The 16,169-nt window shown below is 42.0% G+C and overlaps 1 protein-coding gene across 1 annotated transcript in view; it reads left to right on the forward strand.

Moving 5' to 3' along the window:
* The window catches only part of sash3 (SAM and SH3 domain containing 3), a 101,355-nt gene extending 96,636 nt beyond the window's left edge, over window positions 1–4,719 (forward strand). The window contains exon 8 of the mRNA XM_038775643.1: window positions 3,649–4,719. Coding sequence (XP_038631571.1) covers window positions 3,649–3,833 — 185 coding nt within the window. The 3' untranslated portion in view covers window positions 3,834–4,719. The remainder of the gene's footprint in view (window positions 1–3,648) is intronic.
* The last annotated feature ends 11,450 nt before the right edge of the window (window positions 4,720–16,169 follow it).

Here is a 16,169-nt window from a genome sequence, read left to right on the forward strand (position 1 = left end):
TATGAATCTCTGTCAGGTTCTCCCACCAAATATGCCCTATACCTCCAGGACCTGTTTCATCATTCGTACAAAATTCGCTCCAAAGGGGCCATCCTTTCCCTTTGAGATATTTTCTAATCTCCTCTTCCCATACGGGACACGGTCCCACTCTACTGGTTGCTGCGACCTCGAATTCCTGGGGGTTCATAAGACGTTCCATTGCCTTACTTGCCATTTCTATCGCTATCTTTGGGGTATCTACCGAATTTGGAACATGGGGGAGTAAAGTAGTGATGTAAACACGGGTACGCCTTACGCTATTTTCCAGCCTACAAAACTCCCGACAGTTTTACGCAACAATATCCCTGTTAATAGGCATGCAAATAACACACTTCCGAATTTTGATGGTTTGATCAGTATTGGTCTTACGCTTGTGGTTTTTCTTTTTCCAATTGGATTCTAATTCAAATTTTGGTTCTCTCGGAGTGACTAGGCCACTTCTAGGTCAAGTCCCACCAGAGTCGCCAGTAATGTTGCTCTGTTTACTTGCTATAAATATGGTGGTCAGTATGGTCGCCTTTCTCAATCCTAATTATGTTTATGCCTTAGAGTCGCCAGGTATCTCTCGATACCGCCACAAGGTTCAAACCCGAATACTGATCAAAGAGTCAATACACCAGTTAGTTAGTTCAAAGTCAATACTATTTATTTACACACACAGCAAGATGCACAAAGTACTACAAACTAAACTATCTGTAACGCTAACGCCTATACTTAACTTCGGGTGCCCACTCAGTCAGAGGAATGGCTGTTGTTCGGATCGGAGGTTGTTGGGTTCGAAGAGGTACAGGAGAACAGCTAAGGTCGTCCGTCTGGTAGCGAGCATTGACCTTGAACTTAATTGCTTCGGGTGACACTGGTGGACGGGTCTCTCTGCTTTGAGAGCCAAGTCCGAGAGAGCGATTCTCTCGTGGGGGTTCCTTCTTATACCTAGAGGGGTTTCATGCTCTTTTAGGTGGGCCTTAAACTTGGTCCCAATTAATTGGGCCGCTTCTTGCTCACTGGTATTGATCTTGACCACTAAAAGGGGTGGGCGCCCTGATGGCTGGCTGGTGGCCTGGCTTTGTTTGTGCTTTCGGTTTGGGGAACTGGCGCCGGGATGTCTGCAACAGTATCAACTACCTGAGTGTTTGGCCTTTGTTTCCCGGAGATGGGCCATAAATATGCTCATCGACCCAGAGTTTCAATTCCATCTGGTAACTGCTTCCCAAATATACATTCAGGCACTGTGCCTGCTTGTTTTCCTAAAATTGTCCATAGTTCCCTACATTCTTTGCGAGCATCCATTTTGTATTCTGGAAGTGGCCATCCCAGATGGCTACAATAGCTTATATCATACATTAGCATGTCTATTCTATTAACACTTTACATCTTCCCGCCCTTGTCAGCATTTCAAAGGGGCCTTTCCCACCGCAAAACCTTGGCCTACTCAATCACTGCCAACACCTCATACCCTTCCCATCTAATCGCAGGAGGTGCAACACCTGCCCTTTCATCTTCTTTCTCCCTATTCTCCAAAGCCCAAAACTCTCCTTCCAGGTGAAGCAGCGATTTACTTGCACTTTCAATTTCGTTACTGTATTCTCTGCTTATATTATGGGATGTTTCTTAGCACTGCTATTCAACAGCATTTGCCTTTTCTTTGGCTTCGGTGAGGAACACCATGTCCAAGGCCACACCGTAGTCATTTTCTGCACTGGCGAGCTCTTCACCATTGCAGAAAGAATACTCGAGGATCGGCGTGCCATTTTTAAAGGCAGCTGATCAGATGTATTGGTGAAGAATGTTTCAAGGATACATTTGACTCCCCCTCAGCGACACCACCACGGCCTACGTACCCCTCCGTTTCAGCCAACACACCTCTTATAGGGTCCTTGAGACCCCCTCACCCCACCTCTTAAGGGCAAGGCAACCCAGGCCCAATCCTAGCACAGGCATCCTGAGCACTGCCAGCCTAGCAGTGCCATCCAAGAATCCTGGCAGTGCCCATGTCAAGGTGCCAGGCTAGCTGTGCCAAGGTGCTAGTGGACCACCCTACCCACAGCCCGACCACCCAGGAGTCTCCAATGGCCTAGGAGAGCAGCCAGATGCCACTACGAGTGGTTCACATTTGTGTAGACCAGTACTAAACAGCACCCAGTCAAGGCCTCACTGGGGAGGCCGCTAGTTTGTGGGTACCAGGAGAATATGGCGAGCGCATATTTAAATGAGCCTAAATATGCTGATCTGGATCATATCCAGCGAGGGCGAGATCCATATCTCCACATCTCGCGAGGTTCGGTTGAATCTCGCGAGGCGTCGCAAATGTTCACGATACAGCCTCTTTGCATCAATTTGTCTCCATTTCTCTCTCTACAGATGCTGTCAGAGTATTTCCAATAATTTGTTTTTACCTTTTCCACTTCTTCAATTCTGCACTGAGGTTTCAGCCTAAATAATGTATTTAAATCCATAATTTTCTGACTCAAGAGACAAGTTTTAGCCAGGTTTTTGCTAACTTAACATTGTAGCACAATATTATTCTTTGAATTCAGTTTCAATAAACCCAAATCTGGCACAGATACACAGTTAATTGTGTAGCAAACCAATGCAGTATCTAGTTTTGTTCCAGAGTTAAATTGAAGCTAGTTTGCTTCTGAAGTAAACCCAGAACAAATGCAAGATGAATTTTCAAGTGAACAGATTCCATTCACAAACAGTTCAAGTACAAATTCATATTTCCTTCTGAATTCTACCCATTAATCACATTTATAACACTCAATGCTTCCCAGATGTTGACTGCTCTAAGAAGAGTCACATGGCACAGAAGGAGAACATTTTGCCCATTGTGTTTGCTTTTGGAAGGAGCAATCAAATCAGTCCCACTGTACCACACTCGCCCCAAATAACCCTTGATAATGTACGGATAAAGGGAGGTACAGTGGTCAGCACTGCTGCCTCACAGTACCAGCGTCCCTGGTTCAATTCCTGCCTTGGGTGGAGTTTGCACATTCTCCCAGTGTCTGCATGTTTCCTCTGGGTGCTCCGGTAGATATCTAGATTACAAACGAAGAAAGTTCAATACATTCTAAAGCTATTTCCTGAAATCCTTCTTTTCCTAACAAAATCTTAACACATAACAGTAAGTTGGCACTAATAATAAACTCTCAAAAGCAAACAAAGGTGTAATGCTTTATTTAAAGTTATTAGTGATCCCTGTGACGTGTTGATCCATTCCATATTTTTTATGTCTGACACATCATGCAGCGAGCGCGGATTTAATCCACGTTTTGTATTTGACACTTGAATGATGTACTGACTCCCATCATGTTTTGTAACTGATACCAGCAGTCTGATCAAGGATGCGAATAATAAGCTAAAGATGATGGAAAAAGGAATGCGTGACTAAACAAGGAGATTAGAAACACCAACAATACACATTCATGTAGGGTCCTCAATAGAGGAAAACAACTGAAGACAATGGAGGAATTCCATCAGATGTATTGGTGATAATTGTTTCAAGGATACATTTGCGCTGTTTGAGATTACATTAATATGGGAATTCAAACTAATATTTTAGCACTGCCACTCAGTCCGTATCCATATTATATGGGTGTGTTTGTTTTGCAGCAGGAAGCGAGACAGAAGAGCAAGGAGACAATACTGATGCACAGTTGTCAAGCTCGGCTCCTGTGTGTGATATTCCACGGGATTCAGGCTGCTATGAAAGTTCAGAGAATTTAGAGAATGTGCAGGAACATTCTGAACTAAGCACCACTGACGAGCAAACGCAGAGCCCTCCTACTGAAGACTGAGGTGGATCATTCTACTTGCTGTTCAATAGACTCTAATGCTGACATCTAGTGGCTTAAAGAATACAAGACAACGTAGCCGGAAACCTGCAAAAGCTTCTTGTACAACAAGCCCATACAACATGACGAGAATTTGTGTTCAAAGAATGCTGTGAATTCAGAGCCTTTTTTTTTTAGTTAAGGTGTTGATCCTAAACTCTCCTGTAGGTTATTCAGATTTAGCAATTTATTAGACATGAACATTTTGTGGAGTGTTGTGCCATAGAAATAGTGTGCAAGTCCAACAATCCAAATCGGATACCATTCCATTGCTTTACAGAACTGACAGCTGTGTGCCTTCATCGCTAGGAGATGCCACGTGTGCAAATACTTGCCCATTTATTCTAACTTTTGATGGAATCTATCAGTGCATGCTGCAAGCATAGAATAACAGTTAGAAGGGCCAATTGGACAAATGTATATATGCTAAGCCTTATTCTCTGTCCATATATCAGGAAATTATGGGCATGCCCTTGGTGACAGCTATATCCATTATACTACCAGCTATTTAGATTTTATTTTTTATCCCCCATCCTTCAATGGCTGCAGTGGCATGATGAACATGCAAATCTAATTAGGGAAAAGGTCTGTTTGGTCGTGTATGCAATTATATTCCCAAGATGATGTTGTAATCTTTTTTGATAACTTATGTATATTTCAGGTCTAGATTTCACATCTTTTGAAATCCAATTATATTTTGCATAAAGATTTTGTACTGATTAAGACCCGACTTTGAAATTGATGGTTTTTAAAGAAACTTGATTTGCAATTTATCTTTTTATTTTTCTATTTGATTTCATAACCTGTGTATTATGGGTTAAATAAAGAATTCTTTGCTTAAATCCTCAAATTGTTTCATAATTTTACAATTATGTTACCTTCTTCCATCTAATCAGGTCTTGCTACACTAAACAATTCCTTTCAGATTTTTAGCATTTTTTAATCTGGTTGCTGGCAATATGAATACAAGATGCAAATCCAGCTGTAATTAACTTGTTAAATTGATAATGCTACCCCTATAAACATGACATGTGTGGAAATACAAATGCCGCAGTTAGATGACCCTGCCTGTCACTGCCAATGCCTGTATCCATCTTTGAAACATCAGTAGTGGGATTCTCCATTCCGGAGACGCCGGGGCAGAATTTCCACAACAGCAAAACTGGCACCCAACCTCGACCAATTCAGCGACTGTGGAGTCGCTAGCACTGGCGCCACGTGGAACACAATCGATTCCAATGAGAAAAGGTCCGGGATTAGTCGGGTCCGTGATTGACACTCGGGAGGCTGACAAGCTGCGGCCACACATACACATTACAATCCCCACAGACATTCAACCCAGCCAACAAGCTGGCACTGCGCCCATAAGGCTGATGGGTCAAACTGGGGCCAGAGGGCATGTAGGGGGTTGGTCTGGGAGGACACCCATATCACCTGTGGCAGTAAAACCAGTGGGCAGTCAGCAGTGTGCACAGTTGCATGGCTGCCTTGCAGGCCAATTTCACGATGTTTAAAAGCATGAACTTCACCATGGGAACTCAGCCCATCGGAGGTGGAAAATCACAGAGGCCCGGGAGAATACCGGGTTGGGCCGCTTATGATATGTTAACGGTGTTTACCGTACATGTGTTCGGGAACGCATTGATGCGATTTGGCGTGAAATCGGCACCAACCGCAATTTCTGCGTCGGAACTGATTCTCCGCCCAATCGCGCTTCCGGCATCAGCCAATGGAGAATCCTGCCTCATATGTCTCGTCCTTACCTCAAGCTGTTCCCATACAACCAATGCTATCACAAACCTCTATTTGCTGCATGTAACCAGCTTGTTGCACCAGGCACCCAAACATGCACACATTAAAAGACACATTGTTGAGGAAAAGCCCAATCGTTCCCTCTGATTTCCAATTGCTGTGTTGATGTGTGCTCACATAACTCAGGAAATTGTATAAAGCCTCAAAAACATCCTCATCACCTCCAGATTTGTTTGTTTTTTGGCTGAATACCACTCTCCAACTTCTGAGAACGTCAGCTCCTTCAAAATTCTGCTGTTTCCAATGTGTCCAACTTACTATCCTTTTTGACCTACATTCCCCCAAATCTCCCAAAGAGCAAAATTAAAAATTCTCCTCCTTGTACTGAAATTTCATCATGATGACATTACTCCCCATCTTTAATCTCCTCCAACCCTACAACTACACCGTACAATCACAAAAAGGACAAATCCAATCCAGCCACTTAAGACCCCAAGAGTCCATCATGAAGGGGCTGTCAACAATGGGTATCAGCGGCACCTACACGTCTGAGGATCACCAGTACCACTCACCCCTTGATGTCATTCTGGCTTTCATTTGAATATGGATGGAAAAGTTGAATTCCAGTGCTAAGAATGATTGCCATTGATATCAAGGCAGCATTTGACCACGTGTGGCATAAAGGAACCCTGGTAAAACTGAAGTCAATTGGAACATGGGGGCAAAACTCTCCAATGTCTGTCACCAAACCTAATGTAAAGGAAGGTAATTGTGTTCTTTGGAGTCCAATCAGCTTAGCACTAGGATATTGCTTGCAGGAGTTATTTAGTTGGATCTGGGACACTACCCTAGCTTCAGTTGGTTCATCAATGATCTACCTTCCATACACCCAGAGGTGGTGATGTTTACTCAGATAATGAAGCAGTCCATGAAAGATCTGGACATTCAGGCTTAGGCCAGTACAGCAATAACAATAATGCTATACAAATATCAGGCAGTGCAAATCTCATGGCCTGAGTTGGCAATCTTTTCATAGCAGCTAGAGCCTGTGATGCAGGTTACAGTTCTTGGGTTTCTGCCTGTGCAGTTGAGAGTTACCCACTTGCACTGCTGGCTGGCATGATTTAACTATCAGGCTTGCGCAGATGATTTCTGGCCACCATTTGAAAAAACAATAATTTATGAGACATGGATGCTGCTGCCATTGCATTATGTATTGGCCACCTCTATGATGCATGATCAATTTCACAAAGACGAGAGTTGGATGGAATCGAGACTTTATTACATGAAGATGTGTGGCCTCCTACAGCAGCTGACGAAGTGGCTGCTATACTGGGAGCACACATATTTATACTCCGCCCCAGCAGGCAGGGAACTACCCCCATACCCGTAGTACAGGGCCTTACCACAAAACACCTACACCAACATCCTCTATATACACATCAGTGGTGACTACCACACTCAACTTACCCTTTACTGGTATAGCTGAGAGGTACAATCCTCAATGCCCATCAAATAACCAGCAGGATGTTTGATCTGTCAGTTTGGCGCACCAATGCAGCTGCTAGCCTTCATACACCTTTTCTTTTTAAATCAGAGTCTCATGACTCAAAGCCAAGGGCAAGCGTCTCCAAGCTCCACTGAAAAGCTACACATCCTGATCCATTTTCTTCTGGCTTACGAGTGCTCGGTTGATTACCTGCTGCCAGATTCTCACTATACCATCTACTTCCAAATGAAAGCATCTGGCACAATGCACAAGTTTGATCAGAAGAATATCCCTCCATCCTCTGCCATGTAAATGTCATCCGCCCCCCTGCCTCTCAATGGAACATAGACATAGACATAGAACAGTACAGCACAGAACAGGCCCTTCGGCCCTCGTTGTTGTGCCGAGTCATGATCACCCTACTCAAACCCATGTATCCACCCTATACCCGTAACCGAACAACTCCCCACTTAACCTTACTTTTTTAGGACACTACGGGCAATTTAGCATGGCCAATCCACCTAACCCGCACATCTTTGGACTGTGGGAGGAAACCGGAGCACCCGGAGGAAACCCACGCAGACACGGGGAGGACGTGCAGACTCCGCACAGACAGTGACCCAGCCGGGAATCGAACCTGGGACCCTGGAGCTGTGAAGCATTTATGCTAACCACCATGCTACCGTGCTGCCCAAAACACTGAACAAATTTCTCCTGTGAAAAGATCGAGTAAATTAAGGCTAGCTCAAAGTGTGCTTCTCAAATGGCATAAGACAGTAATTAGCATTATACAAGACAGGCGCCATTTTAAGGTTCTGAATTGTGTAATGCCTGTTCACAAAGATAAATTATGATGAAGTTGCCCTCATGTGGTTCTGGTCATCATTACAGCTATTTGTCATTTTCTTAGGTTTTCCTCCCAGTGAAGATATTTCTCTCCATTCTGCTTTTCACAGATTTCTACACCTCCTTCCAAAGTCTTTCTCCTTTACTTGAGTGCATTCTTGGATGATAAAATCTCACATGAGCCCTTCAGATCTAGCAATTCTCTTCACTGGACAGCCCCCTTGAATTGTTCCAAATATATGGATTTTCATTGCACCGTGCTATTCGTTTAAAATGACTATCAATTTTAAAAATATAAGTTTACAACACAGAAACAGGTCATTCTGCAACAACTAGCCTAAGCAAACCATACAAACTATGAGTAGGAGTCATCTTAATAGAATTGCACTTTAATAGAATTCTTTCTTCAATCTCTAACACAAACATTGGGCAATAATTCTATTTCATATTTATTCCCATCCAAAAAATATTATTCCTCGCACCTCATTGTGATGGATATAATTCCTTTCCAGGTCTAAATGCAGCAGAGTTGGTACTAAAATTGGGGGTCTCCACCAGTTGCAAATAATTGTGGACAGCTTGAAAACCAGTCACAGTTTCAATAATGATGACATTGACATTTTGCGCTCACAAAACATGAACTTGTCTTTCCTCAGCATTCAGTGTGAATTTCTGGGCCATGATTAACAATCACTGCAGGAGTGTACACATGCTCATTTTGCATGTGAAGTGTCACCAAAAAGAAAAAAAATACAGTTTAAAATTGCACTTGATGTCAAAGTCACTCAGCAACTAATAGCACTGGCAGGCAGGATCAACCTTCAGTATTATTATTTTAAGGGCCTGCTGTGGAACCGATCTCAACCATTAAGGGAGATGGAAAGGAACCTTGCCTCTCGTCAAGAGAAAATGAAGGTTGCCAACTTCAGCATCAGTCTTTCGATTAGTTAGAGATCCAAAAACAGGGGTGGGGCTGTTGGAGACTTTTTTTTAAAATGGATTTACGCCAAATGCATAATTTGTGACATTATTGAGGAGCTCAATTATCTACAATTGGAAAATGTCAATTACTTTTTTTTGCTCAAAGCAAGAAGTCACAAATAGGAAATACTGATTTATGCAGGTATAAATTATTTGAGGATCACAAATTTGCCATTTAAAAGGCATCATTATTTGATGCACTTCAATTATAAAACTATTGAAGCAGTTATTCCAATAAATCTTAAAAATTATGTTTATATTGTCACACCTACTCAGGTCATGTAATTCATGATAAAGGGTGAAACAGCAGACATAAATTTTGATGGCTGATTGGGTAGCAGATGATGGCGCCGGAGCGAGGCGACTCTCTGCAGGCTCTCCCCAACAGATCCACTTTTAACTTTATTTATACTCGTTCTAACCTTTTAAAAATTAATTCTAAAGCTAACATTATTACTACAGCTTCTTCCCCACTGTCACCAGACTCCTAAATGACCCTTTTATGGACTGTCCTCATTAACACTACACCTTGTCTGCTTCATCCGATGCCAATGCTTATGTAGTTACATTGTATATCTTGTGTTGCCCTATTATGTATTCTCATGTATTTTCTTGAATTCTGTTCAATTCCCTTTTCTTCCCATGTACTGAATGATCTGTTGAGCTGCTTGCAGAAAAATACTTTTCACTGTACCTCGGTACACGTGACAATAAACAAATCCAATCCAATCCAATCCAGCATGATCAAGAGGTAATTTATAAAATTCTGTTCCCTGCCCATTAATCAATTTAATCCTACTGTTCAGACTTTCATTTTATGCAGCTTTAGCCCTAATTTACTATTCGGACATGTTGTAACGATAACATCTTTAAAAATTGAGTGTAGAAGGTGGCACAGTGGTTAGCACTTCTGCTTTATGGCGCTGAGGATCCGGGTTTGATCCCAGCCCCGGGTAACCATCCGTGTGGAGTTTGCACATTTTCAGAAATTGTGTGGAAAAGTAATTTATTCAGAGGTTTTGATTATTGGTCAGACCCCCCCAAAACAAAATTGCACACTTACAACCGGCTGAATAAAATGAGCAATATTGCTACTAGCAGTTATTAGCGAAGTTGGAATTGCTATTGAACATTGGGAGAGGTTATTGTAAAGTTGTTACAAGATTAAGACAATTAGGATTCCTAAAAAGGAATTAACAATTGCATAGTTTACCCAACCACAATCATTTTTTATCTATAAAAAAAATCATGGCCCCTCCAAGAAAGCCTCCACTGCAGTATCACGTATGGCTGTTCCTCCCAGTTTCGTCTCAGTACAAATATTAAAGAATGCTACTCTTTAGAAAGCCAGTCAGGAAGAGAAAGACTCCATCATATTAAATTGAAAGAGAGGGCAATGAGTCAATATCCAAAATGTTTTTTCCAAATAAATTAAATCTCATGGTTTGAACAATCTTACTGGGATAGATACAATCTTGTCTCTGCGTCAGCCTATAACAGGAATTCACAAAACTTAAACAAATCCTGATCCAAAGCACCTCATGGAATAAGGTTCATTTCACAGTACTTTGGAATCACAATTTCACCAGACTGTCAATGCAATGAGGTTTTAACCATCATGAACCATGTATACAGATAGTATATGCCAATTCCAAAAGATAATCTGTTACAGTTGGGAGCGCCCAGAGTGTGTTCAAGTGTGAAGTTTATGAAACCCATGGACAACAGCCATCTTACAAAAAACAAGAAATTGCTGCAAGACAATGGAAACACAGAGGATATAAATTACAGGTAATTACAAGAACTGTATTCATATACATCATTCTTATTATTTACAGTTACAGATACATTAATTTAATTGAAAATGAATACATAAATGAAATAAAGGAATCATAAATTAACAATCACTCAAAATATTGAAAAGGTGTCAAACAATTTCCTAAAACAGTAATTTTCATTATAAACAAAGAATACAAAAATTTTTTGCATTTAAGTTTCACATATTTTATTCGAACAGTAGGACATAATTTTACTAAAAGAACCAAAAAGGTAAACCTGAGGTAAAAGGCTTTTGAAGTCACACAGAGTGATGAAAGGAGTGGGTAAAGCTTCCCTTTAGTGTTTGAAATACATTGAAATAAACTTTTGGGGCAAGTGCCTTTTGATGTCTGGATGAGCAAATCTGTTCATTGCTCTGCATTAGGCGAGTTTTGATTCCCTGACACTACCTCTTGAAGCAGATTCACAGATGCTCCCACTGACTGCAATGAAATGGCGAATAATATTTGGAAGCTATAGTTAGTAATAGAACATAGAACAGTACAGCACAGTACAGGCCCTTCGGCCCACGATGTTGTGCCGACCATTTATCCTAATCGGAGATCAACCTCACCTATACCCGTTCAATTTACTGCTGTCCATGTTCTGTACTAAAATATCTGTGTTTTTGAAACAGTGACGACTGACACGTGGTGATAACAGAAGTAGGACTAGCTAATGGACAAGATTTTTCTTTATTCACGATAATAGCATCAGGTGACTGCAGATCAGTCATGGTACAAACTGAATTGGGCATTACTCATTAAGATTAAGTGTCCTTTAAACATCAACTCTATCTAAGAAGTGTGAAATACCCTTATTCTCTTTCCTTCCCCCTTTTCAGCCTGCATTAGACCGTGCTAAGATACTACTTAATTAGCAACAATTAACGTACATGAATTCTATACTACATGGTCTAAGATTCATTATATTTAAATGATTTTTTTCAAAATCGTAGTTATATACTGTCTGGCTTGGGTTTAAAGCTAGGCTGTTTAGCACTTGCCTCTGATCAGAAATGTATCTTTACCTTAGTATCTGGTCTGGTATTAAGCTCAAGGAACAACAGTGGAATATCACACAACTGGCAATATTAGGATTTAGGTATACTGCAAGTACCAATAAAAAGACCGGGAGATGGTCTCATAGCACTGGATGAAAATTGAAGCACCAGATATTTCAGTCATAAGTTTATACCTTATTTTGATCCAAAGCCAGAACCCGCGACTCAAAGTCATAACTGGTCTAGAATATTTCATCACAAGAAACTGCAGTTTTTTTTATTAAACTGTACTTCATATCAGTCACTCCAACACAACATTGCTCCATTAAACCTTGCATTGGTCTAAATATAAACAAACTGACTCAGAATGATCCAATCATTGAATAATTTGAAAACAAAAAGGGAAAATACCCTAAAAATAAATATTGCCCTTCATTTCAAGACTGAGGAACTTGAAATATTTGCCAAGTAAGATAAAATTAATCTCCATCAGGAGGTAAAATATTTGCTATTGACAAATCCTGGCCTGTAACTGGTTTTCTTCATCATTTTTGTTTTTTCCAATTATACAATCTTGGGGTATCAATCATTCATCTCATCCTGCCACCTCCCCCGCCCCACAACACACACATCAAAAGATACTTTCCAACAAAACAAAATTCTTCACTTTCCAACTAACTGTACATTGCTCAGTCTACCCCTGCATTTTGATCATTCACTTTGGGCGAGATTCTCCGAGCCCCGCGCCAGGCCGGAGAATTGCCGCAACCGCGCCATGACATCGCGACACCAGTGCCGATTCTCCGAGGTGCGGAGAATCGCCGCCATTTGCTCCGGCGCGTTTGATGCGGCACCGGCCGCGGGCCGCTGGAATCGGCGGAGCCGCCAATTCTCCAGCCTGGATGGGCCGAGCAGCCACGTGGATACGGCAGAGTCCCGCTGGTGCCGTTCACCCCGGTCGCTGCCAGCGGGAACTCTGCGCGAATGGTCGGGGGCAGCCTGTGGGGTGGGGGAAAGCACTCCTTCACTGGAGGGGCCTCCGATGGGGTCTGGCCCGCGAGCGGAGCCCACCGATCGGTGGGCCAGCCTCTCTCCCCCCAGGCCTACTTTGTTGCGCGGCCGGCCCCTGAACCCCGACGTCATGTTGAGTTGGGGCCGGCGCGCTGAAGTCCCCCGCGCATGTGCAGGTTGGCGCAGCCCAACTGCGCATGCGCGGGTTGGAGCAGTGCCCATTTGGCGTCGGGAAGGGAGGCTGGAGCGCCTTGCTGGCTCCCTGTGGGGGACAGAATCAGTCGTCCCCGTGCCCACTTCGCGCCATCATGAAACGCGACGGCGTTCATGACGGCGCGAACACTTTGTCTCAGTTTTGGAGGATCGCTCCTTTTATTTTTAAAGAAAATGTCCAATATATATTTTAAGGAAAGAGTGCTTATTCATGGCGCCACAGAACAATAAAATGTGCGTTTTGGTTCTATGGTATATTACCAGAAGCTTGGTGCAGTATGACAATTTATGTTCCATAACACATACTCTTGCCATGAAAGGATAAGTGGTATAAATATCTAAAGAAAATATTTTTTTCTTTTACAGATTTGTTCAGTGCCCTATATTTGACAGAAAGACTTGAGTTCCTTCTGCAGAGCATGGAAATGCTAAACTTCGCAAAAGTAAGCTAAGCTATAGACTCTGCTCCCATTTTCTATTCATTGACCCCTATTGGAAAGTACGTGGAGAAGGTCAGACCAAGCCGCGATGTCCTTCCTCCTCAAATATCCTATCAAAGCTCGCTGAGACTTTACAAGTAGTTTGGCCAATCAGATCAGATTTTGCAGGACTGACAGCACCTCCAAGACAGTACTTTAATGGGAATCAATATCCTCGAAAAGTTACAATAAAATAAAATAGATAGTGGGGGAAAAAGATGTTTGAAGTTTAAAAACCACGAGTACACGTATTGCAGATATATTCTAACTTCAGACAACTTGGGGAAATCCTGCTTCTGAAAAAAGATTTCTAACATAGATACAAATTTTGTTCCATATTTTGTTCCCTATAGATTTAGAATTAAATTCCCGACTGAGGTGCATTTAACAAAATTCCAGTACTATCAAAATCAGGTCCAACATTGCTCAACATTAATGAGCAAAACAAAATATTAAGGGATAGTGCTTGCCGATAGTCAGCACTTGACTCTGAACATTATATAAACACCACTAGATATTTAGTAAATTACCCATTACGGAGCATTTTCAAGCTATCTTAGGAAAGAACTTGGATTATATAGCACCGTTCATAGCCTGGAGATTCCAAAGTGTTTTACAGTAATCACTGTAGCCAATTTCCATACAAGATTTCAGAAACAACAATGCTATAGTGCCAAGACAATATACAATAATAGTTTTAATAAACATTGAGCAGGACACCAAAAATATCACTCCTGCTCTTTTTCAAATAGCACCACTGGGTCTTTTACATCCATTCAAGTGGGGCTTTGAAAGCATCTTAACACCACTACTTCAAAGAGTGCAGCTCTCCCTCCGTGCACCAAATACTGATGTCCAAACCTGGTGGCAATAATAAACTGTGTGCGATCCAGTACGATTTACATTTGAGGGATGCAAGCCTTTGGCATCTTGCATAATCTGAAACACATCCTCAGGAATTGCCTCATCCCATGGACAGTGGCTGATTGGAGTTCTGTTTAGGAGGCTGATTTTGGAGGCAAAGCATCTTCCTGCCACTGAATTTCAAGGTTATCGTACAGATTTCCAGACTCAGCATCAAGGGTGCATTCATCTGGCACATGGCTCAGAGTAGACAGAGTAGACATGGCTGAGAGATGCCTCCTTGCAGATTTGCCTCCACTTGTATTACTTCTCCTCCACCCAAGACTCCAACAGCACTTGGATTGGTGAGAAACAGAGTGGCTATAAAAGTGATCCTGGTAAGGATGTCTTCCTCCACTGGATCGCTGTCCTTCAAAAATAAACACCTAGTGCCTGTATATGAATCACCTCTTAAAGTCATAATGATCCTACAGTCAGTTAGATCTGCCCTTGTCCTCTGAGATCACACTCTACTGCCCTTCTGTGACCCTGGATCTTCACGATGGACAAAAGACTCCTCTTCCATCTTGGAAGATTATGGCTGAGTTGTGCAGGTCAGTTCCAAGTGACTCACCTCCTCCCCTTTCTTCTCCAACCCTACCCCCCCCCCCCCCCCCCCAACGGCCATCCTAGGCCAACTTGCCTACTGACCACAAGATTTAACTGGTCAGAAAACTAAAGGCCACAATTCCCCATGTGTCTCACATTAATTCAAAAGGTAACATCTGAAGTCACTAAAATTTCCATGTTACAGAAATAATGCAAAACCATATACCGCCAATTTTGCAGCATTGCTTCCTCCCCACCACGGGGATAATTCAGGACTGTGCATTAAACTAGCATATGACACGTGTCCACAATTATGCACACCCTTAGAAGAACTAGAATTTCGTTCTACAGCTGATTACATTTACAAATACTTCATTGGCTAACATGAAAGGTACTCCATAAATCGGATCCTTTCTTTTCTCCATCAGAATTCATCCAGAACTTCACTCGAAGACTTTGGGCGAGATCTTCCGGCCGGTCCAACCTATGAAGCAACCTCCCGGTTTCACGGAGTAGATTCAATAGGAAATTCCATTGACAGCAGTGGAACTAGAAGATCCGCCGCCAGCCAACTGCCTCCTACTACCGAGAAACATGCTGGGGAAGGCCAGAGTATCTTTTTTTTTTTTTTTTTTTAATTTTTTTTTTTTTAATTTAGAATATCCAATTCATTTTTTCCAATTAAGGGGCAATTTAACGTGGCCAATCCACCTAACCTGCACATCTTTGGGTTGTGGGGGTGAAACCCACGCAGACACGGGGAGAATGTGCAAACTCCTCACAGACAGTGACCCAGGGCCGGGATTCGAACCCGGGTCCTCAGCGCCGTAGGCAGCAATGCTAACCACTGTGCCACCGTGCCGCCAAGGCCAGAGTATCTTGACCTTTGAGTCTATTTAATATTTTCTTTTGAAGTTCTTGGAACGCAATACATATTCCCAAACATTTTCAATTCTAACTAGTTATAAAACAGTCCTGATTTCTTTTTAAATCTGAAAATATCAGGTACATAAGCTTTTATAAACTCCCTGGACTGAAATTGAGAGCCTCATCATAGTATGAAACACAATCAAATTAAAGACTCCATTTAAAAAAAAAGAGTATCAGTATATGTCATGAACTTCATTTTTACAAATCACCTCGCTTTTGAACATTGTTTTTCGCTCTATTTCAAATAAATTCTACTCTTCCCTGTAACATTCACATTATTTACAGGATATATCTGCAACACTACTAATAACATTTTTCTACGATGC

Source organism: Scyliorhinus canicula, chromosome 17 (assembly GCF_902713615.1).
Source record: "Scyliorhinus canicula chromosome 17, sScyCan1.1, whole genome shotgun sequence".
NCBI lineage: Eukaryota > Metazoa > Chordata > Chondrichthyes > Carcharhiniformes > Scyliorhinidae > Scyliorhinus > Scyliorhinus canicula.